Genomic DNA, 22,430 nt, shown 5'->3' on the forward strand with positions numbered 1-22,430 from the left:
TTCTAAATTTGAGTTATAAATTGTTTTCGCATGAAGTCCCACATGCTAATGCTAATCTGGGTTAGGTAGGATTCTTTTAGGTGGCATTGATCTTTGTTGGCTTATGCTGAAGCATTCGAGCATATGTTTTCTCAAGTTCTGATTAGATTATGTTATTGGTGGTCATTAATGAACTAATTCTGAGCTAACTGAATAAAGTTTGAATTAACCTTATGACTTAGTATTGTAACTAATAGTGAAATAAAACTGATAAAACTTATAATTGAGTTGTGGTTATTCATGAACCGTTGATGTATTGTCTCATGCTTAATGATTCTCTAAGTGGTTATTGATTGATTACATGAAAATTGATATTCATCGATGACTACCTAAGCCTGAACAGTACATCAATCATGTCAAACAGTTTGATTGCCCCCTACTCCGCGCCATGGTGCACTGTATTTTAAATACGACACACACATGGTGACGGTAGGGGAGCGCTAAGGGGTGCAAGAAAAGTGGCGCTGCACTTGTCTTAAATCTGGCCCTAATTGTTGAGCAGAAAGTGTATAGATAGAGAATTGTATATGGGTAACTACCAATAATATGTTGGTTTTCTACTGAAGAGGACAAAGAGACATCATAGATGAAGCAGGTGAATTTTAGGTTGTCAATGATGTCACTTAGAACCATAAGGTGAAAAAGAAAAACTTCCATTATTGATATGTAGCCTTTCTACAGTTTTACTGTGTGCATAGCTCCACTTTGAATACACCCTATAAAATGATGTCAAAGACGGGCTGTGCAGGGAGAGAGAAGTCAAGGGGGCAACATATGATATATGTTTTTGCTTCCTCTACTCACTATGATTGACACCTCTACCATTTGACAGTATGGAAATGGTTGGTGTCTTGCCACCTTTAGTTTCCCACTTCTTCCCTGCCCTTCTGAAGCATCTATAAAATTATGTTCTACCACTCCAGGTCCTCCACCTGCTTTACCAATCCCTCCAACTCTTTCCATCCTTCCCTCTTCATTCTTTTCCAGCTGGACATGCACTGTGCTCCTTCTGAGATAATAAAGACTACATAACATATAGGTAGGAGTTCTGTGTGGACTGCTGCAGAATACATGAGCGATCTATTATGTTTTGTGGATTTGCACTCACTCACTGAGAGCGAGAGAGATGATGGCTGGTGGAACCAATATATTATTCATCATTCTTTTGCCATTTCCCCACCTATTTTTAGTCTTACGAGACCGAAGATTGAGGCTGAAGCATCTGTGATATGGAGTTCCATCATCTGCCATTCCACTACCTTCTTCTTGTCTTTTGGACTGAGATGAGGTGATGGACCAGCAGATGCCTTTTCACCATTTCCCCTGGAGGCTCAAATGACGTCCTCACAGTAAAACAATAGGTTTTATTTTTCATGGCAGAGATATCCCAGGCACGAATAACCTGACATTCTCTAAGAAGCTTCATATGGGTGCTACGCACAGCATGTACATTACAGAAGCTGATGGTAGTGTCCCTGACACTGTAGGTACTTTTATATGGTCCCTTTTGTTAAAAGACTGCGAACTTAGCTTTATGCAAATCTAAGAGTGCTTACCCGGGATAAACTGTAAATGTTTTGGGGTGGAATCTTTTTTACTTCTGTGGTGGTCCACATATGAATGTTTAAAGCAAACAGTCCCACAACCAGTCATGAACAGAGCTTGTTTTCTTTTATGGTATTGCAGGATAGTATTACAGGAATACTTTTCATGTTTGATTTCTGTTAAACATCTTTATTCACTTTACAGTCACACTGGGACTCTTACCTTCTTTTTATGCACTTTGTATTTTTTTTCTTTTTTGTAATGTTATTTTATTCCTTTTCAAAATAAAAGATTAGGCAAATGAAATTATGTGGTACAGAAGTAGTTCAAGTATTGTGCAGCTGCTTAGTGCATACAATTATGAGTGAGGTGACCAAACATACATTCTTATCACGTTTTTGTTTGTATTACAGTTTTATAGAAGATTCTCATGTAGCATGGGAAACAAGCTTGTACGAGCAAAATATATTGTTTTGTTTCCTAACAGTCGTCTCCCAAAAGTAGTTTTTTTTATTTAAAAAAAATCACCTTGCATTTGTTTTGCAAAACAGTAGACATCATAGGTTTCATCGGTTTCTCGAATTCCATATGTTCTGACACCAGGAAATTCATCTTTGTCACCATAGCAGCCTTCCCTGGGATAATGCATGGGATACCTGTAAGACATTTACAACAGTAGTTGAAGAAGTATTTTCTACAGTCCTGTCTGAAAATACGTTTTTAAGTTGACTGTCAATGCCTTTATTAGGCTAGTATACGAGGGATCATAATCTCAATTATGAAGGTCTTTTAAGCACTAAATTCTTCAGCCCGGCCAGTCATTTCATTTATTCATCCCTCCTTGTGATCCATAGATTGCAAATAAATAATTTTATTCAATGTGCATTCTTCATGCACAGAGTTCCATGATCCTGAAAAATGCAACAGAATAATCCCAAAACCGCAACCAGGGTGAGGGAGGGACAGAGAGGTTTGAAATACCAATGTGGTTCGTGTATGTTCAATATTTTGCTTCTATAGATAGAATGGTGTCCACCGTAAATTGGTTTTTGAACTTGATTGGAAATATACCTAATGTTATGGAAGTCACCAGGAGACTGGTAAAAGGATTATGGGCCGTTCAAATGTGTATAATATGTTAGAACACATATTGAAAGCGCACACAAGGACACGTTATTTTGGATGAAGGTATGCATCATCATCTGTTGTTTGATGTGTCATCCTATGAATGGCACATGCATTGCTGGTGGAGCAGGTGATATACAGTCTGAATACCATTGACCCGGCTGTACCAGAACACTAGATCTGGATATTAATCCGGGCCCTATGTGTCATTGAATTTTGATGTCCGCTAGTTGGACATTAGAGCTGGAAAACCATGTGGGCATCCCTTTGACCCTTAGTTCGACACGACTATCAAGTACTATATGAAGGACAGGTGTGGTCTTCACACACTTCACTACATCTGTGCTAAAGTGGGTGGGGTTTCTTACTTGTTTGTTACTCTTAATTTGGAAACACAGCAGCTGTAGCTCCTCCCCTGCATGAAGCAAAAGGAAAAATAAAATGATAAATAAAATGATAATAACAATATGTTATTATCATTTTATTTTTCTAGTGCGGTGCTGGTCAGGAGGTGGCCGGAGGAGGGCTGGAGGGGGAGGTTTATGTGCACAATAAGTGCGCATGTCGGTTTGGTCGGCCGTGTTGGGCTGGCCAAACAGACATGCACCCTTTGCATTTCTCAACCCGGCTGTATTGCACAGCTAGGAGGAGAAAGTGCTCAGGCCTTAACCCTCTCTGTGAGCGGTGAAGCAGGCCACTCATGCCAATCATGATGCTGCTGTCATGCTAGTGACAGCAGCGTCATGATTGGCTGGGAGACTGTGTGCTTCACAGGAAGAGAATGAGGGACGTTGGAGAGACGAATGCATGTGCAGGAGGTAAGTGCCCTTTTTATTTATTTTATTTTTTAACACCTTCCCCCCATCACCTCTGTTCAGTGGCAGCCGCCATTGAAACAAAGCAATGGTCAAGTTCACACAACGATGCACTATTGAATGGCTGTTTGTGGTCACTGAACTTTTCTGAAGGTACAATTAATGGTCTGGGTCCATCCATTTCAAGTGCCAGTAGTACACAACAGTTTCCTCACTTGTCTGGCTATTGATGTACACATTATCTGTGGTGACACGTAGTTTTTTCCCGAGCTTCGAAAGTTCATCACTTATAAAATCACCTCGAATGAATGAGAGTTTAAGATGTTTTGGAAGGATCGCTGAGAGTCAAAAGAAGAAGACCCCGAACAGTCGGATCTTATCCTCCAGAAATGTCATTACAAAGTGCTTTGCATTCGGTGGGCTTGAGGATTAACCACTTCCTATTTTCAGATTATAGGACCTTTGTTAAATGATACAAATCTTTCAGGACAGAGTGAAGCACAGGCAAGGGCACTTGTAATTAATAACACTGCTCTGTTGACTTCCCCATGCACTACGGAAATTGAGTGGCATTGCAAGGGCATTGCAATGAGACTTAAAGCAAGTAAGGAAAGAAAACTATCCACACTTGGGCAGTAAAAGACAGGAATAACTGGGATGCCATGGGCCCATAGCACCCCTAGAGTCCGGTGCCACCTCTCAGCTGCACCAGTGATAGCTGTGCTGCTGGAGAAATGAAAACTGAACAACGTAGTTCGTCTGTGGGCCATAGTCACGTTGGTTCGCTTGTTCATCAGCCATTTGGCAAATAAAAAAGCTTAGGCTGCCTGGGTGGCAGGATTTACGGCTCCCAAAGGTGTATGTTTAATTTAAGCTGGTTTTGTTAGCCGTTCGTCCATTGACTTACTCACTCATTTGTTCGAAGATTCGTCCATTTGTTCACTGATTTAAACAATCATTCATCCTGTAATTGAGCGGTCGGTCAATTCATGGATTGATTCATAATACGATTTGATTTTACGCTACCTGACGGTCTGGTCAGACAACCACCCGGCATCACATTGACTATAGCCATCATCATAGGCGGCCTGCAGTTGCTCCGGGGTGGCGATGGCAGCGCTGTTCTGAATGCATGCTTTCTGTGCCTTCATAAAGTCCAAGGTGTACCGGGTGGAGATTGCCCTGTAGTGGAAAACGATCCCTGAAAAACACAACATCACAAAATGGTGAAATGTATTCAAAGGTGTCCGGTCCCTTATTTTGTCTGAGTCTTGGGCTTATTGAGTGTGAAAATCCATCACAAGGTGAAGGCAATACCTTGTGAAATTGTTGTTTTTAATTTCTCAGTTTTGTGAAGATGTCTCCCATCATGCCCTTGGCAAGGAACAATCTTTCATCCAACACTCTTATGATAATGCTACACTGTAGTGTACAGTAGCATAATCCAAAAATATGAAGTAACACAGAAACAAACCTACTTTTTTTAGGAAATCACATAACCAGATCCCGTGTTTTAGCAACAAGACAATTCAATACACGTGCTTCGTTTAAGTAAATTCAGTATAGCTGAAAGCTTTAATTACGAAAGAGGAGATCACATTTCTTTAAAAAACAATATATTGACTTAAGCAATGCTTTTATATTGTGGTTTATGTTATCAGTATATGTGCCATTGTTGACAACAAAATAGCTGCTAATTGTAGTGCCAATACTTACGAGCAGCTTTAATGATTGTGTTTTCTTTTATAAAGCTCTATAAATGCCTCGACTTTATGTCGGTTTATTTAAAGTAGGCCTCAGCGTCTTAATGCTTATAGCACAGAGCATACTTATGGTGCTTGGAGTGTTATGCTGAGTAATATAGTGCATTATATGTGGGAGGAAAAGACATACAGGCGTATAACTAATTCCTTGTTCCATATTTGACCCAAATCACACTGAGACAACAGCAATCTTATGTACTTCTCACTCATTATACAATGGAGCAGCCACTGAACATTGTGAACAATTGTTAAAGGTGAGGGAGAAACCACAGATATATAAGAACAGCAACAGTTTATGTGTGTCTACAAGAGAGCACACCCATACTGACAGATTGCACATCTTGCACAAAAAGGAGCTTTCAGTATCCTGAAGCCCCTTCTGGTCCCCTGCTACTCTCTTTCCTAGTCTATTGTGTGGCCACACCAGGGTAGGTATACAATTTACCAGCACGCTGAGTCAGTGCCTATTCTAGTGCTCCAAAACATATTTTTTCCGTTTCCCTTTGCCTTACTTGACATCTCTTTGAGTTCCTTTCCGCTACATGCTATTTATAAATCCCCTTTTCTCCTGCATGCCAGCTTGTAGAGTTTCTTTTCCTTCCACACTTCAGAGTTCCTCATATTTCCTTTTCCCTAAGATGCCATTCTTCAGTGTTCCTTTGCCCCTAAATGCCATGTGTCGGGGCTCCTTTCTCTTGTCTTCCTAAAGTGCTTCTCCTTGTCATACCCCAGAGTTTTTCTTTTACTTCCTTCGTCCTTCCACTTCCTTCTACTTCCTTTTCACAAGTTTTTTTTTCCTCTAATTGCTGCATATCTTTCTCTAACCTTCCTTATTTGTGTTTCACTCTATCTTTTCTGATTTCCATGTCGAACGCATGATGAACAGTTAGTACAACCATGTTGTCAGCTCTAATTCTCACATATAAGTAATTCATGCAAACTTTAATAACTAAAGTGTCCTACGGACCATTTAGAGTTGACAAATAAACATGGCTACGTGGTTGAATAATAGCATGCAAGATGAAGTATGAAAAATGTTCACCTTTCACAATGACCTCTATGGAGTCTTGTGTGTCTTCAATGCCACGTATCACCTCACAGCGGTAGATTCCGGAATCACTGGACCGCAGTCGTGTAATTTCCAAGGTGGCATCCGTGGGGATGAGAGGATAGTTGGGCATAGAGATTAAACCTTTGTAGTCACTGTTGATGCGAATGTGCCCATCGATGGCCACCAGGAGGACAGTCTCCTTCCCATCATGGAGTTTGGTCCATTTGATTCTTGGGGTGACTGGGGGAGTTGAGGGTGCAACGGTCACATCTTCCAAGGAGTCGATGAAATAGCAAGGAATAGTTAGGGAGTTTCCCAAGGTGGTGTTCAACGGAGACTGTTCGGGTATGCTCACACTCAGTCCATTAACATGGTCTGTTGATTTCAGTGCAGAAACCAAAAGAAACAAACACACAGATGATTACAAAATAATTTTGAAATAACTTTTTCATTAATGCTAAAATTTGCCTCAGCGTTTAACATTCAAGAATAGATATCTAGAGAACTTCCTACCTTCCACCTGGCATAGCCTCATGGTGAATCCTTCCTCTCCCATATTACCAATCCTACATAACACATATCTGCCTGACCTTTCGCTGTGTAAGTTACTTACACAAAGTCAGTTGCTTGTTGTCAGCTTAACGCTAATGAGAGTGTGGGGCTGGAAACCCTCCACCCCCTCAAAGGACCTACTATCCATGATGAGGCAGAAGAACTGACACACTGAGCCCCCATATGACCTGTGTGCTATTGCTGACCTCCCCACATTGACCTGTATATGTCAGGAAAAGGACCTCCCACACCACCACACCTGAGGATAGCTTATGTCCCCTCCTTCTTCCAGCTTCCCAATAGATAAATTATTACTGAACAGAGTCATCCAACTGAAGGGTCTCCCCATGCCTCTCACACCCACACCGTCTTGGTGGCCATTTCAATGCACTCCAGCCAGAAAACCTTAACTGTTACTGTTTTGTTTTGTATTGGTTAATATTATGCATGTTGGTTACAACTATTGCAAGAAAAGATGTGTTGCTCTGCTGTAGACAAATATCCCATTATTGTTTGATATTGCTCTCTTTCTGTCACCAACTCCAAGATGCTGACAGAGGTGTCATTCAAGTTCCATCAAAGTGGACTATTTGTGTTTCATTATTCTAATCCTGCATAGTCAACTCTGGTAGTATTATTTGGTTCAAGATATGACGTTTGTAATGAAAACTAACAAAGATTTATTTATTTTTTAAATGAGTGTGGTGCTGGATGAAGGAGTGAATTAATTTACCTACAATAAAAATAGAAGGATTGTGCGTTTTATTGCAGGTTATCAGTCGAGACTCATGCTAACCTGAGCGTTTCTTAAAATAGATGTTCCTTACATTTTTGCCTATTTTGTGAAGGAATAATATATCCAGGTGCAGTCCGTCCTTTAGGCAGGAGGGGCCACGCCCCCCACCTTTTGCCCCTCATGAAGAGTGCCTGTCAGGCTGAACAAAGGTCAGCCTGACTGACAGTCTTCATGTTCAGATCAGGCAGCCAGGAGCAAGACATGAGCGATTTGTGCAGACTCCTGGCTGCCTGAGCTGAACTTTGCTGGGCTGAAGAGGTCACAGCGCCTATGGGCGTGACCTCCTCTGCTCAGCAAAGGTGCCTCGAGGCCCTCCCCATGGTGACGAGGGAAGCGTCACCCATTGACTTCGACCTGGGTGCTTCAGGTTTAAGCCCTGAAGCGCCCAGGGTGAGTGTCAATCAGTGACACCTTGTCACAGAGTGGGGAGGGGTCAGAAGTCTGACCCAATCTCACTCTGTGATGAAGTTGGGACTGCTGCCTTCCCTCATTGGCTGACCTAAGGTCAGCAAGCAAGGGAAGGCAGAAGTCCCAACTGTCCTGGGACCTCAGAGGCTGAAGGTAAGTGTGTGTGATCTTTTTAAATGAATGTTTGGTGCGGGCGTGCATGTTTGAATGTTGATGAGTGTTGTTAATGGATGTACGTGCATGCATGTGTGTGTGAAAGAATGAGTGTGAGGTATGCTTCCCGCCCACCCCCCTCCCTCCTAAAACTGCCGGCCGTCACTGAATGTATCACTAAATTATTTTGAAGTACCACAGATAGTAATTATATAAGAATCTAATTTTGTACTTGGCTTTGTTTGGTATCTGCTACTTGCAAATTCACCTGATCTTTTTGTTCTGAAACTATGTATGCTGTCAAGGGAGGTATTTTCTGAATATGTACCAAAGTCACAGAAGGTTTCCTTTCAAGATGAAAACATAAAATAGACGTGGGTGAAAGAAAACAAAAATCATAGGCACGATTGTATTTAAGTTATGAAGCATATAATGGTGGCCAAATTATTTGCATGTAACTTTATTGTGATTACCAGTGAGACGCGTCTTTGAGGATAATTTTATCTGTGTAGGACTATGGAAGGCAATTATGGTTAGCCAGGGATATCAGCGGCTGCTCTTGGCATGCTCTTTGACCCTTTAGTACCCCGATACTGCCCATGCAACCACTAGTATTAAGGGTCCTGACAGCAGCTGCATGTACAGAAAGTTAACAAGGCTTTTGAATCCCTGTTTCGCTTCTGTACATTCTGCTAATTTCTACTCCTCTAGCCCCTCAGCAACAACCGCTAGGCGTTTGAGGGGCAAAGGGTGGAACGCGGGTTCAATCCTTTGATGTCGTGGCGGACAAAGAACGCGTGATGGCACTTCTGCTAGCCCTGGGATTTTTGTGAACCGACTTCCACGGGTTGGATACGGAAGAAAACATTTAACAAGTGACCTTGTGTTTGTGTAGGAAGGATCCCGTTCTGTGGCGTGTCACTACTGGACAGTGAGTAGCCTCTCCAGCGAGTGGACAGGTTCGCTTTAAATGTGTGCATTAATTAAACACACTTGTTGCACGAGGCCGTCGGCACAGTGGGGTGAAGAAAATTCTGAATTGAAGATACTAAAGACCAGATGGCACGTACCTGAAACTTCCACGGATGTTGCTGCAGCGATGACTCGCAAACACACAAACACTAGTAGTAAAGTGGTCATAGTTTACCTGAAAGTCAAAACATAAAACAATTATTCCTTTCGTTATTTTGAGCGCCACTTGTACTGACCACGAGATAACGGTCTTTTACTTTGAATTGGTAACATTGCTAAGGTTTTTTTTCATACTTGGCAACTGAGGTAAGATTGATGGTTTCGAATCATAACATAATCAGGTACCGTTTTTTGTGTGGATCTTACCTTTCTTTCATTTTCTCCTTCCTCTCAGGTATTTATTACTCGTGTGCTACTTTTTGTTCTGCCGGTCTATCAACCCTCTGTGTTGCGGGAAGTCTCTTACTTTCCTCAATCATTACATTTTAGCTTTATTTTGTGTTTTGTCCTTACTCTAAGGTTAATAGATGTCGTCGCACTGCACTGTGACAAAGCAGGGGTCAGTGCTACGGCAGGTGTAGTTGTCTCCAAGGTGGGATTATACGAGTACTCCGACTGCGTCATCCGGCGCAGAAAAATTGATTTATGAGGCCAGTTTTACCGCTGATTCTTGGAGTTCTACCACTGCCTAGAGACCATCTATAGTGCTTAGAAAGAATTGAGTAAACTATAAATTGTCAGTCCCCGACAGTTAGCAGGGGGAACACTCAGCCTTGAAGGGCAAGTAGGGGGGAGGGGGGCTGTCCGAGATCTGAAAGCCCATAGGGAATGAGAATGAGAGCCAAGCCATCATCGATACCTCCCCATGGGTCATTAAGGGCTGTGAGTAGGGATCAATAGCACGCCATGCAACTGGTCTTCTTAAAGTTTGCTTAGGTGGCAAGTTCTAGCAGTCTTCCTGTTAGTTTTGTAATCCAACATTGCTCATCAGAGGTGATTGAAGTGACTGAATTCCATAGGGTTCGACCCGTGTGATAAAGTGATGTTGATGTGAGGGCACACAATACTAGTCCAGTAACAGTGCGTTGGCACGTGGGCAGATCCAGAAGTGGCCGCTGCGCAACAAACATCAGCATCCCTGCCTTCCAGAGCACCAGCCTTGTTGTAGGTGCCACTGTGAGAAAACCCACATAAGCATTTGGTAACAATCCGGAAAATTAAGGTATGCACCAGGATGTACCATAACAGTTATATGGTTGCATTATATTTATTAAAAATCCCATACTACTCTAGCTGAAACAGTGTTGCTAGACACCCAATGTTTAATTTTCATTATACGTGATTTGTAAAGTGTATGGCTACCTACAAAAGGTTTCCCAGCACTAGGCTCATCTACAGAAAGATTGCATATCTGCAAAGCCATCCAGGGGAATCATATTTCAAGTAGTTCTGAACACAGGAACAGCCATATTTTTTAAGATTTGCGAAATGCAGGGAGTGACTGACACCCTCAGTCTGGGAGGAAGCGCATTCCAGAGTTTCGGACCAAGAAAAATAAAGGCACAGCCTCCTTGGTGAGATTTCCTAATTCTAGGAATTGCAGTCAACTTGGAATCACTTAATCACAATGAGTGAGCGGGGGTGTAGGGAGAAACCTATGCTCTAAGATAAAAAGGTCCTGAGCTTGCCAGACATTTGTGCATGTAACATAAAGCCTTAAAATGCACTCAACTCTCAACAGGTAACCGATGAAGCATCCAAAACATAATGGCTCTAGAGGTCAATTTCGGAGGGTGAAGCAAAAGCTGGCAGCACCATTTTGAACAATCTGGCGGTGTTTTAAGAGAGTTTCACCCAACCGTAGATATAACACAATACCCTAGTCCAGTCTAGAAATCACCAAGGCCTAGATTACCGTTCTCTGAGCTGCAAAGGGGAGATAATATAAAATATTTCTAAGCCATTTCAAAAAGCTAAAACAGGTGCTTATTTTGCAATGCATAACTCAATTGAAAGGTTTACTGTGATTATGTATTTACTGCCCTTCACAATGCCAGATATCTAATTTATGATCGAGGATTCATTCATTTGATTAAACATATATTTTTACCTCTGCAATTTTCATGACCTCAAGCCTTTCAATGACCAGAGTTAAAAGGGACACTTTTTAATACATGTATGGAAAGTCAACCCCACCACCAACTGCTTACCTGACAACAATTACTTATGCGATGATTTCAATCGACAAAAACAAGAAGGGTTTGGATGTTGTTGTTTGTATTTATTTTTTCAAAGCAGTTGTAAAAACACGAGAGTCTGCTTCATCTAAGCAGAGAAATTGCAACTTGGTAAAGTAAAATAAGCACTGGCAAATCCAATAGGCTTGGATTTCGAGCTAAAATATGCAAACACAACCAGACCTATTGACTTAGGTGGTAGTAATGGTGGTAATCATAATAGAAATTGGTGGTGGTAGCGATCGTATATATGGCACTGGTGATAGACTTGGTGGTGGCAATGGTAAGGGTGGTAATGGTGATAGTGGTAATATTAATGGTAATAATGGTCATGATAATTATGTTGGTAGTGGTTGTGGTAATGATAGTAAGGACAGTACTGATGGTGGTTTTGGCAATAGTGGTAGTAATGATTATTGTAATGGTGGTAATGGTGGTTGTGGCAATGTGCCAAGGGCTGGAAGAAGTACTTGCTCCTCTCTGTTGAATTCTCTGAGGAAGAGGCAACCCTTTTCAGTAGCCACAGTACCAGAACAGTTAAGTACATTAAGGTATTGTGTCTTCTAGAATTTGTCTCAAATTGTAGGAAAAAACTGCTAGAGAGAAAATAAACTTTTACGGTAATATTGCCGTCTTGAGTGAAGGTGAAGTTAGATACAAAGAAATTGCAGAGCACCAAACGTTCTCAAATTCTTGGCACATAATGGAGCCAGTGAAGGAATCTCAAATGCAGGACTCCAACAAAAGGCTAGCTGCAAAACAAAATGGAGCAATAATTAGGACACAAATGATAGCAAGGGGCAATGAACCTGCTGAAACATAGACTTTGAGCACATTGAACTGTGTCTTCTTCTGGTTCCCGCTCCCTAATATTTGATTCTAACAGGAAGTGATGTCAGAGGAAATTTAATGGCAACCATGTTGGATTTAGACATTTCAACACAAAACATAGAAGTAATGGGCATCTTAGGGGAAATATGAGACTTGATCTTGTCCTTTGCAGGCAGAAGAAGAAAGGGGAAATATGGAGAAAAGAGACCGAAAAACTGATATGAACTTTTCACTAGTCAATCTTCCATGTTAGCATTGGCAAGGAGAAGTGAATGGTAAGGCACCACTGACATCTTCAGTAAGCTGTGTAGTCCGTGGTGGGGCCTCACAAGCAGCTGCTGCAATTTGAGTGAGTCTCAGCAGATCTACCTCCCCAACCATTTGAATGTCTCAGCCGACGTTTCCAACACAGGATGAAGACCTGTGGGCTGTACAGTAACATAATGATGGTGGTACTGATGGCTTTGGTAAGTTTGGTGGCAGTGGTAATGGTCGTGGTCATTGAGGTAAGGGTAGTGGTCATTGTGGTGATGTTAACAGGAGCGGTGATAATGATATAAGCAGAAGCAGACTTTGTGAAACAAAAAAAAAAAAGGTGGCCATTTAGAGGTCAGGTTCCACTCAAGTATTGGTACAAACAAACCAGTAAAAAAATACCAAACTGGTTGGCTTTCTTTATAAAATGCAATAATAAGATAAAGAACTGAGCGCCACATTTGCAACATTTATTACGACGTAAATGTGGCATTAATTTGGCATTCCCCACGTGCCATATTTACAAAGTGGTGCAATGCCTGCATTGTGCCACTTTGTAAATCATTGCACCACATTATATCTGCTATGTGAGTGTTTGCATTGTTGAGCACTCCGTCCATCATCCTTTTGTGTTGCTAAAGTTGCCCTAAGTGGGAAGGGTATGCCCAGAAGTGGGCCCCTTGCTCACTGTGCCACTGGATTCAAGCTAGCCTGGCTGATAAAGGATGATTCCCTGAAACCGGTCCCAGGATGCTTGTTTCCGGTCCAGGGAGGACATGGCTTGGCAGTTCGGGCTGGACTGTTCCCATGAAGAACAGGGTCAAGACTGATTTGCATATGGCTGGGTCCAAACTGGGGTGGCATGGTGAGCAAAAGAATGATGGATTAAACCCAGATCTGTGACTGGGGGTGAATGTTTGCCTTGTTCAGCACTCCGTCCATCATCCTTTTGTGTTACCACATTATATCTGTGCCAGTTATAATGTATGCAAGGGGGACGTTCCCCCGTTAGGCGGGCTGAAAGATTTCCTTGCGCCATTTTTTTCAGCACTTTTAACACCTGCTTAGAGCAGGTGTTAAAAGGGGGCATGCCATTATTCATAATGGGTCCCTATTGACTCTGCAGGAGTAGCACCATCATTTTGGCGCTCCTCCTGCAGGGTACATCAATAGCGTCATATAAAATGACATCCTGCTCCATGCTGTGCTTCATTTTAAATACGACGCTCACATGGTGGCGGTAGAAGTGTGCTAAGCGGCGCAAGGAAAGTGGAGCTGCACTGGGTGCAGCACCGCTTTCCATAAATCTGCCCCTGAATGTTCAATGATTCAGTGCATTTTGAGATGGAAAATAGTCACTTGCTCACTGCAATGCTACCCCCCACGGAAGGTGGAATGACATGCAAACCAGTCAGTAGCGGTGGTGAGAAAGCAATAGCGCCTCTGGGTGAGCCAAAGCCCACTCTATGTATATTTTTAAAGAACTGACAGATGAGTTGTCAAACCAGACTTAAAGAGCATGAGTGAGTGCAACACAAAGTCACATTTTGTCTTCTGTGCACATCAAGGACATCTCTAGGTAAGGTTGGCGAGTTGAAATTCTAACACTTACTGTTATTAAACTATGAATGTAGATGCAGTGATGGCATTATAAAGGGAAGAAGGGAGAAGATGGCTAGGGTCAGGTTAAAGAAATGTCCTCTCATTATTTTCTGGTGCATAACGCCATTTGTACTCTTTCACAATAAAGCTGAAAATACTGCAAAATACCTTTCAGGAGTGGGAAAGGTTTGAAGGAGAAGAAGAAGCTTAAGGATTGAGGTGTTATGAGGTTATAACTAGGAAGAAGAAAAATCAGGACAACGTAGAGAGAAATTGCGTTGTGTGCCAAAAAGGAGGGCACATCTATAACTGTGTTTAATGGGAGGAAAAGAGATGCGAATAATTTTGACGGATAGAGGATTACTGTACAATATGTATTGCGAGGCATTTACGGTGATCTGGTTGTTGCGTGGGAGTGATGAAAACTGAGAGTATATCTCCCCGATTGAAAGCACCACACCCTTAGTATCTCCCGTAAAAGACAAGGTGGAGCTTGCAGCACAATTTGTGGAACTGTCAGGTAAGATCTCAAACCTCAGGATGCGAGAGCCACCCTGCTGTCCTGGAGATTACTCACCTGTGCTGCAGACTGGGACGTTCCTACTGTAATATGCCCCGTAAGTGCACTCAGAGGCGGCAACAATTTGCTTCTTCTTCTGCCTGACACAACGTCCCACTGGTGACATATTCTTTCATACATATAGAAGAGCTGTGCAGCCTATTAAAAAGCAAGGTACGAAGTACCTAATAGCATATTGTTTGAAATAAACAAGTTTGGCAGAGTCTATATTACAACATAAAACAATCAGCTTGCTTCACACAGAATGTCAACAACTGAGAAAACAATAGGCTGGCTGATGCTAAACCTGCTTGCCACTCCATCATCTCTTGTCAACATTATTCTCTGCCAAGGTCGAACTCACTTGCTCTGCCTCTGAACCAGATCTACTTTGAATCCTAACATCCTTGTGCTTACATCGTTCTTTCATCATATAAAATTGAACATATTTCTCCAGCCATTTAAAAAACACATGTGGCTTTTTTATATTCTTTTATATATAGTGCCATATATTAATCAGTTTTTAAAATTGGAAAAATGCTCTAAATGAATTTCTTATTTCATTTGAGTCTATAATTCCTTCTCTTCACATACAGTTTTCTCAGTTTGACTGCGAGTTACAACAAGCAACTAATGGTGTTTGTGCCATGGCAGGATAAAGCCAAGGCGGGAGAACACTGTGCTGCTGTGGTTATCATATACCGTGTTATAACTGAAATTGGGTTACTAAAGCAATGCACTATTACCAGCAAAAACATTATTGTGTAAAACGTCATTAATGACATTCAGCTTTCATAAAAGAAGCATTCTAATGTAGCAGAGTAACAAATCAGTTAGTGCTCTCTCTGCCATAACCTTCCATTTATAAGGTATCTATTATCATAATACACTGATATATAACGGATAAAGTACCCCCTGCTGTACATTACAAGGATATTGTAAGTCACAGAGGACTATCATAGACACATAGATGAATGAGGCCAAAGACCAACCTCCTTTATGAGGTTATGGAACTCTGAGGTGACTTGCAATATCCTTATAATGAACAATACATGGTCACACCATCACCTTTCCCAAAAAACTACTTAAATACTTGGTGCATAGCTCTTTCATATGAAAGAATGAACATGTTTGCAAACATGAGGGATAAAAATAAAACCTCTAGCGCAAAATGAAACACATCAAAAACCTGTTAGATATTTGATGCAAACAGATGTTAGAAGCTGTTCAAAACAAGTCAGTTTATAAAAAAAAAAGTCACAGAGGCTCGGAATATGTAGAATCACGCAGAAAGATTCTAGCTTTTCTCTAAGGAGTGCAAAAAATAAACATATTCTCTCTGCTAGCGATTGTAAACTATTGAATTAGAGGAGAAGGAAGAAAAGCAATGTTCTATTTTCATTGCTTTAAACAGCTGCTTCAATTATGCTCCGTGACCTGACCTGCCTTTCACCTGGGCTGCTGGCCCTGGCAGCAGGCATTATGATTGTAGAACTCGATAATAATAATTTATAATAGCCGAATTCTGATGTCTTTTTTTTAATAATCGGCGACTGAGTGCGTCACAAGTCACCAGTTATAAAGAAATTACAGACTGATGTCTATACAGAGATTACAGAATCCCATGTATTAAAAATGAATTAAATTCTGCCATTTATACTGGGATTGCATAAAGAAATTAGATACTGCCATTTATACAGGGATTACAGAACCCCATGTATTATACTTATCTTACATTGTTCATACCCAAACAATTGACATGCACGTAGTATATTTGAGACAGCATTAGGGAACTCATCAGGCTAGCCTCCAAACGGATTCAGTAACAGAGGCTCTGGAATCCCCACTACTGGGGTGACTGGGTCATTCCAAATAGAATTCCCAACTATGTCACAACGGAATTTTCTCAAAAAGTGCTCCCCCCAAAGCAGTGGAAGCACTTTAAGTGAAAAAGGAGACTATCTATCCCCTTTGTGAATGGCAGCGAAAATATTTTTTCAGAGCAGGCAGTGGTCCAGGGACCACTGCCTGCTCTGAAAAAGGAAAAGAAAACTTTTCATTTTTGTTTTTGAAATGCATCTCGTTTTCCTTTTAAAAAAAAAAAAACTGCTTTATTTAAAAGCAGTCACAGACATGGTTGTCTGCTGTCTCCAGCTGGCCACCATCCTTGTGAGGGCGGCCAGTACCAATGGGGTCGCAAATTGCGACCTACCTCCTGAATGCTCATGAGGTAGGTCATTTGAGGCCCCATTGGGAATCGCAATCAGTGTAAAGTAAACTGTTGTACATCCGGTTTTGCGAGTCGCCTATTGCGAGTCTGTAAAACTCGCAGTTTGCGAGTCACAAAACCAGATCTTTGTACATGTGGCCCTTAATAGTCTACTACAACCTTACAACTGACTATCCAGATGGACTCAAAGTAAAACAATTGGAAAGACAACACATTACAGTATTAACATAGCCCTTTGACTAAACAAGAATCCTAGAATCAAAAGGTAATCCCAGATTCCTAAAGTTCATTGGAATCACGCAAATGTTGGGAATGCTGTCCAAACATTCACTCAAGATAACATCATATTGTGAAATATAGTATAAAGTCAGTATAATGACCTTGACAGTACAACAAATTTAACAAACACAGTCAGTATCAAGGTATGAAGGTATTTAGTAAGACAAACTAGTATTTCAGGTTAGGGATGTTAGATGACTGTGCATATTTTTTTCATGAATTTCACCTTGCAAAATGTAAAGGACAAATGGCCTGCTGTGGTTGAAATAAAGTACCAATATGATATGGTACACTGTTCCGAAATCAAGAAAAAAGGAAAGAGAAAGAGTCCTGATAATCAGGAGCAATAGTCCTCACACACCGTATTTGGTGTCATGCTTCATCATCGGACAGCTCCTCGTCAGACCGGCGCTGCAATGTCTGACGGGCACCCCCCGAGGGGGGGCTCTTTGCCGGAGATCTTTTTGAATATACTCGATGATGCCGCGGAGCCAAATATGGGTCCGAGAGAGGAAAAAATGTACAGAAATAAGTAAAATTGGCTCAGATCCCTCACTCAATAATTTATTATTTGCTGTTGGGAAATTGTCAAGATTAAAAGGAAATCAAGGGAGTGAAACTAGAAACAATGCTCGGACACTCACACAAAAACAAACAAAATTTTAAGGAGGACGGAGAAGATCCAACACTCCTTAGTATGCGGTCGACATGTTTTGCGTCGTTATTGGTCCAACAGGATCCCGTGACGCTTCTTCAGGACCTACTAAATCAAAGATTTTCTCAAAAAAACAAAACAAAATACCTACACTCCTGCTGACTAACGCTCACAGTCAGGGCAAATATTCGGGAACGCGGCCCCCGGGTAGGTGCTGCTACCGACGCCTGCAACCACAAAAATTTTCTGTGTACCGGGCGATGGGCCAGCGAGATCCCATGGAGCCTATTCCTTAGTGGAGATGGGCGACTGATAGGAAAGGAAAACCAGTCCGGTTTAGTCCTAGTAAATGACTGATGACGCCCTGACTGTGAGCGTTAGTCAGCAGGAGTGTAGGTATTTTGTTTTATTTTTTTGAGAAAATCTTTGATTTAGTAGGTCCTGAAGAAGCGTCACGGGATCCTGTTGGACCAATAACGACGCGAAACATGTCGACCGCATACTAAGGAGTGTTGGATCTTCTCCGTCCTCCTTAAAATTTTGTTTGTTTTTGTGTGAGTGTCCGAGCATTGTCTCTAGTTTCACTCCCTTGATTTCCTTTTAATCTTGACCATTTCCCAACAGCAAATAATAAATTATTGAGTGAGGGATCTGAGCCAATTTTACTTATTTCTGTAAATTTTTTCCTCTCTCAGACCCATATTTGGCTCTGCGGCATCATCGAGTATATTCAAAAAGATCTCCGGCAAAGAGCCCCCCCTCGGGGGGTGCCCGTCAGACATTGCAGCGCCGGTCTGACGAGGAGCTGTCCGATGATGAAGCATGACACCAAATACGGTGTGTGAGGACTATTGCTCCTGATTATCAGGACTCTTTCTCTTTCCTTTTTTCTTGATTTCGGAACAGTGTACCATATCATATTAGCACGTTGTCGGGAGGGTGTACACTGGACCGCCCAATCCTCCTTTTTTGCCCCCCCCCTCTTTTTGAAGTTGAAATAAAGTATCTTGCCATAGAAAGAAAGTATAATTCGGCATTGAAAGGTTGTAAAGAAATCGTATTCATAGTTTAAACAAAATGTTACGTACAAACCTTTCTCTCATTGGCTCTATAATATTATAGCCGATGAATAACATTGTCTTTCCCAGCTTGTTGGAGTAATTAAGTAGCAGACGTCGCTTGATACCAATGGCCTGTAAGAATGGCTGCTTGAAATGGGCCACACTTGCTGTGCCTTCAGTTTAATTGATGTTAAAGATTTTTGCACGTCTCATTTGCAGAACTCAGAGGCTAAGGGCATGTATGCTCGGATATTTCAAAGAAGGACGAAGATTAGAAATCACGAGAGTGTGTGGGCAGAGTCATTCGATACTTGGTGTATGTATCAAGGAGTGCGGATAACAGTAATGTAAACAAACCCAGGCAAAGCCAATAAGTGTGGTGCTGGCTGTCAGCATTTTGGCATTGTCAGTTGTTGTTTGTGTTTTGTTATGCTTCTTTCTAAAATGTTATTGCTAGAAGAGCTGCTAGGCCCTTGACAATATAAAAAATAAAAAATAAACTAGGAGCAAAAATACTTTTTGGTCTTAACACTGCCATAGTCTCCTTGGTACTGAAAGGAGGTACTTTGTGTGCAGATGTGTTGCATGTAAAGGGGTAGAATGTCGTCACTCGCAGTGAAGGCTAGCCTGCGGCTGTAGTGAACTGACCACTGCGGAATGCTGTTTTCTGCAGTGGATGGATAAAAAAATTGATCAACAAATAAATGGAAGATGACTGGCGAAAAGACCCTGCAAGTAAGTCTGTTCTATAAATATTTTTAGTAAAATCAAAAGGTCTTGGCTAACGCCATTCCTAAGAAGGTAACTGTGAACACTGCCTTGGCGTTCATAGTATTAAACAGAAAAGTATTACATTTTTCTCAAAGGTATGCTTGAAAGTGCCGTTCATCTGACTGACATTTTGTGAAAGAATATCACGATTTAGCTGCACACCACCGAACACCTTCAAATCAACATGAAAAACAAGAAGACAAAAAATGGGTTAACGGATGCTAAGGGGGGCCTGGAATTATGGAGGATGATAGGTCCATGTTACTCGAAAGTTCGGATACTTTCAATCCAACATTGTCGAACACATAACAAGAGCCAATATCTTACTGAAAATTCACATCCTGTCATGTGGCAATGGCTTTTCAAACGTTGACGAACACCCACAAACTCGCAAGCAGCTTTACCCAAAGGATGTTAAAATACATGAAAAGAGAAGACGCGGAAAGAAACAATAGGGTAATTAAATGCACTCAATCATTCCTGGCCATTGTTGAGTGCTTTGTTTACCAGATATTCACCCACAAGGGAGGTATTTATTTTCTCCTGCTCTGTGCGCAGCTACCGTCTTATTTAGGAAAATAACCTAAAGAAATCAATCTCTCTCGGCATGGGAAGCACTACTGGAAGCTCGAAATTGCAATGTCCTCCTTGTTTTCTGCTTAGCTCTTGTTCCAGACCTGCGTTTCAAAACATTTCAAAGCAGGCATCTTCTCCCCAGCATAACACCAAAGGTATACTCTTTGTCTGAGCTGTATGATGGCGGGATACTTGAGAGGGGTGCGCTCGCGCACATGAGTAGCCCTACACATGGCCAGGAACACACAAATGCACACACAAGGAAGAGACAGCGTCTGAAATCAATAGAAACATTATAGGCAAAATATACTCTGCTGAGGGACTGTGTTATTTCAGCTGTTTGAAAAACAAAATTACAGAAAATGTTCCATGCTGTCCTAGCCCAAATCCCTTCTGAGAGTAACTCTTTATACAGCATTTTCGAGTTTAGGTCTATCGGGCGCCAGAAAACATTCAGACGCCGTTATGGAACAATAACGCCCTTTGATATTCCGAATGAGTCGTGGCACTATCAAGTACCGTCGATGTTTCTGTTTGCTTGTTTGGACTCCGCTCTTTGCCCACGAGGAGCCCAGGCAGACGTGATACAGCCCTCATATTCATTTTCCCCTCGGTTGGCAGCTATTGCTTGTCCTATGTTGGGATGAATAGGCGGATTATTGACTCACTGGCTGAATGAATGGGGGTTCTTGTAAATTGGTGAACGCCACACTAACATCTTCGAGGGGCGAGAACATACCTGCTACGCTTGCACTTCATGTCCGTACTCAGAGGAAGCATTGCTTGATTTCTCAGAACTCAATGGGCACAGCGGAGCGTTTAGAGGTGGCCCTCAAGGTAGCACAAGGCCTCAGCCCTCTCGCAGGTGCCTTCTGGTTCTCGCTGCTACACATGTGGCACATTAATTGATAGAATGTGCACGCATATATGACCCAAGACTTGATGTTTATAAATAAAGCAAAAGAAATGCACATCTTCCAGCGGAAGAGATAAAGTACAGTGGCTAATGATTTGGGCCATTCACGCGGTAGAGGTAAGAATTACAAGACATGGTTTCTTCTCAGCAATGTTTTGGATCCACAGGTCGATGCTGCTGTGACGCCTGGTGGAAAAAAAGATGGGCTAACAATTAAAAAACACAAAACAATGTGGTCGTCTTCTACATTGCTTTGTTCTTGTAAAACAAAGGTAATACAGTTATGTCAAACACAATCCCACAGTTGGTGGGCATTAGAATGGGATAAAAATTAAAAAAGGAATGTGGTCTTATTACACAATATTTTGTTTTTCTCATGTAAATGGTATGTTGAATGTCAAATAAGATTGTTTTGGTAATTAGACCAATATTTGTATAATTAATGTCTCTGTGCATACTGGCACTAAGAAAATGACTAGTGACCATTACCACAAGCAAAGGATACTGGGGTTCAGGAGCTTGTGGGCCAGAACACCACCACTCCAGCTGCCATTTATTACTAAATAGTGGATGGAAGGTACAACTTTCCTTACTAGTATATAGTAAGTATATAGTGCATATGCCCCCTTTCTATACTACAACTGTTAGTAGTTATCTTCACCTCCACCACAGTCCATTCTTCATCATCTTTTGCTACCTCCTGGTTAGCAACAAGCTTCACTTGCAGGTACTTTGTTTTCTCTACCCTGCATTCTGTATATAGAGAGATTCATGCCCGGGCTTTCAAGCTAATTTAGTAGCCAATGTAGGAATTGCTGAATCAGTGGTTCTCACAATGCATGACTTTAACAATATATTAACATCAGGTTTGTAAAGGTTAACATTGGACCTTTCTAAAGATTCCCATTTGAACAGCCGGGATGGAAGTAAATTACTCTGAGATGTGGCCTATAAATTCAAGCATTATCTGCAGTTTTCAATGCAAATCTAGCATCTATGTTTGCAAGTGTGCATCTTAACACTATTTCATCTGAGTGTGTCAAACCACTTAATCAAATATCATTGGGCAACAAGCAAGTAATGTCTTAAGGAAGAAATAGTATTGTAACTTATCGCTAGGATTATAGGTAAACGAGTGGAATGGGTGTAGAGGCCAAGAGTGATCCCTTGGCTGTTTTAAGTTGTTAATAGCTTTAGAAGAAATACAACATTGGAGATCAAGTGCACTTCTGCACATCT

General features: G+C 41.5%; 1 protein-coding gene across 2 annotated transcripts in view; it reads right to left on the reverse strand.

Annotated features, from left to right (window-relative positions):
• Positions 1-22,430, reverse strand: part of ACAN (aggrecan) — a 173,801-nt gene that overhangs the window by 92,414 nt on the left and 58,957 nt on the right. For both annotated transcript variants that reach the window (XM_069222715.1, XM_069222714.1), the window contains exons 2-5: positions 9,318-9,394; positions 6,330-6,713; positions 4,551-4,725; positions 2,113-2,240 (exon numbers count right to left, since the gene is read on the reverse strand). In XM_069222715.1, coding sequence (XP_069078816.1) covers positions 2,113-2,240; positions 4,551-4,725; positions 6,330-6,713; positions 9,318-9,387 — 757 coding nt within the window. In that variant the 5' untranslated portion in view covers positions 9,388-9,394. The remainder of the gene's footprint in view (positions 1-2,112; positions 2,241-4,550; positions 4,726-6,329; positions 6,714-9,317; positions 9,395-22,430) is intronic.

This window comes from Pleurodeles waltl, chromosome 3_1, assembly GCF_031143425.1.
Source record: "Pleurodeles waltl isolate 20211129_DDA chromosome 3_1, aPleWal1.hap1.20221129, whole genome shotgun sequence".
Lineage (NCBI taxonomy): Eukaryota > Metazoa > Chordata > Amphibia > Caudata > Salamandridae > Pleurodeles > Pleurodeles waltl.